Source organism: Postia placenta (genome assembly GCF_002117355.1).
Source record: "Postia placenta MAD-698-R-SB12 unplaced genomic scaffold POSPLAscaffold_8, whole genome shotgun sequence".
Taxonomy (NCBI): domain Eukaryota; kingdom Fungi; phylum Basidiomycota; class Agaricomycetes; order Polyporales; family Adustoporiaceae; genus Rhodonia; species Rhodonia placenta.
The window spans coordinates 1,931,365-1,933,788 of NW_020169839.1; the positions used below are offsets into that span (position 1 = coordinate 1,931,365).

General features: G+C 53.8%; 1 protein-coding gene across 1 annotated transcript; it reads left to right on the forward strand.

Annotated features, from left to right (window-relative positions):
* POSPLADRAFT_1112044 (hypothetical protein) lies at nt 1–153 on the forward strand (the record flags this gene model as incomplete). The annotated part of the gene is made up of 1 exon (XM_024483388.1): nt 1–153. A coding segment is annotated over one exon (153 nt), but the record flags the coding sequence as incomplete, so codon positions are not given.
* Between the last annotated feature and the right edge of the window lie 2,271 nt (nt 154–2,424).

Sequence of the window (2,424 nt, forward strand, 5' to 3'; positions counted from 1 at the left end):
AATAAGGAGATGTTGAAGCTCCTCCTCCCACTCCGATATGATGGGAAGTCGGTGGTCGAATGCAACCACTTCATCTCGCAGTTGCTCATCTACTGGGCGATCAACACGACCCTCTCTTCCATCGAGCTGAAAATCCAGATTTGTCACGACTTGAGGTCAAGCGACAGGGGAATATCTGAAGGCGAGGGGCATTCGACTGGTTCTCACCACAGCGATGGTGAGCAAGGCTCAAACCTAAGGCTAGGGATAAGAAAATGTATTAGTTAGTATAAGTAAGTAAGCAGATACATGAGAGCTTACTGACCTAGGGACAAGAGGTCGAAACTGAGGTCCCTAGGGCAGTAGAGGCCAGCTTATATACAGGGGAGGATAAGGGCAGGCTGTGCGCACTGGTCCGTGCACAGCATGCCGACACGGCCCCGGAGGCCGGTGAGTCAGAGCGGCTGTATCAGCGGAGCCCGAGCTGTGCCGTGCACTGCTGTCCTATCTAATCTGATTGTACAGTAGATAACGACTTGTCCATTCAAGCGTATAGTACAGAGGTCGCAGGTTCGAGCCCGCGAAAAGAAAAAAAATTAAAAAACGGCTAGACGCCGTACCAACTTGTGACATTACCCCCCCCTCAACGGTGCATGACCTCATGCGAGGTGCCCTTGCCCATCTCCCACCCGGAGCGGCAGCGTGCTTCAGTCAGCAGCAAAGGCATTGGCTGAAAATTGAGACCATCAAAGGTAACAGCGTTGAGGCAGCGAGGGGCATTCAGATTCTTCCGGTGAAAGTTGGCTATGAGGGCCAGAGTATTGGCAACATTGCGCGCCGGTTCCCATGACGTATGCGAGTCATCATAACCCTTCCACTTGACGAGGTACTGCAGTTGATGCCGGAAGATCCTTGAATCTTTGATCCGCTCAACCTCGTACTCCTCATCACCCTCAACCTCGATCGCAGGCAGCTCCTCTGGCTCCCGGCCCGGGATATCGCTACACATGTACTTGCTCAGCAAAGAGACATAAAACACCGGGTGCACCGGCACCGACTTTGGCAGAACCAATTCATAATCTAAATCTCTGAGCTTTCGCCGCACGGCATACAGTCCAAGGCGCTTGGGACTGAGCTTCTTGCTCGGTTGTTTCAGCTTAAGGTTCCAAGCGTCAAGCCAGAACTTGTCCCCCGGTGCGAAGACCGGTGCCTCCTGTACGTGCTTGTCATAGTACACCTTCATGTGCTCAGCTGACAGCTCAAGTGCAGAGCGTATATTGTTGTGAATCTCCTTCAAGATCTCGAGCAAATCAGTGGCCGCAGGCATTGCAGACATCGGATTGATCCGCACTTGGATCTCAGGATGGTACCCCTGATGCAGGAAGAATGGGGAATGCCCAGTCGCAGAGTGGACTCGGTTGTTCAGTGCAAATTCCGCGAGCGGCAACTGTTTCGCCCAATCATCCTGCCTGTGGCTGGTGAAAGCATGCAGGTATTGCTCGATCTCCTGATTCCAGCGCTCAGTCTGGCCGTTTGTCTGAGGGTGGAACACTGTAGACAGTGCCGGCTCGATCCCTAGTCCCTTGTACACCACGTGGAGATATTTTGAAGCGAACTGGGGACCTCGGTCTGATATGACCTTGGCCAGGGCCCCATGATGCTTGAACACATCGCAGATGTACAGGTCTGCCACACCTTCTACCGTCAGGGTCTCATGACAGGCCGAGAAGTGGACCTGCTTGGTAAAGCGGTCAGCGATGACCAGGATCGAGTCAAACCCATCAGACTTTGGCAAGCCAACAATCATATTGGTGGTGATGATCTGCCATGGGCGCTCGGGGATCTTGTTCGGCTTCAGCGGACCCTGGGGCTTAGCTGGGAATGTCTTGGTACGGTTGCACACGTCGCAGGTGCTTACATACTCATTGACAAATTTAGACATTCCTGGCCACCAGTGGTTCCGTGACACGAGCTCCAGGGTTTTGGCACGACCACCATGTCTGGCAATTGGCAAGTCGTGGTGGATCTTGACGATATCCCGCCGGAGCTCCGCGTTCTTTGGGACATATACACATCCACGGAACAACAGACGCCCTTGTTCAGCATTCCACTCCTCAAAGCCCCTTTGCAGCCGTGGTGGCCCGAGGTCCTGCACCTTTTCGAGTGCCTCGGCCACCTCCCAATCCTTCTCTGAACATTCCCTGATGCACTTCAGAAGCAATTGATCGGCCGTCACCGAGGCATGACCGCGCCTGGCGGAGGCGATGCGGAAGCGATCCGGCTTGAAAACCACCTGATCGGTGTTATCGTCCTCATCGCCGATCTGATGGTCTGGCTGATGGAACAGGGCATTGGCCTTTCGTTCGATGTCCCGGCTTTATGTATGATGCGGAAGTCAAAGCGAGCCAGGAATAGCAACCGGTGTGCTTGGTGACGCATGAAATG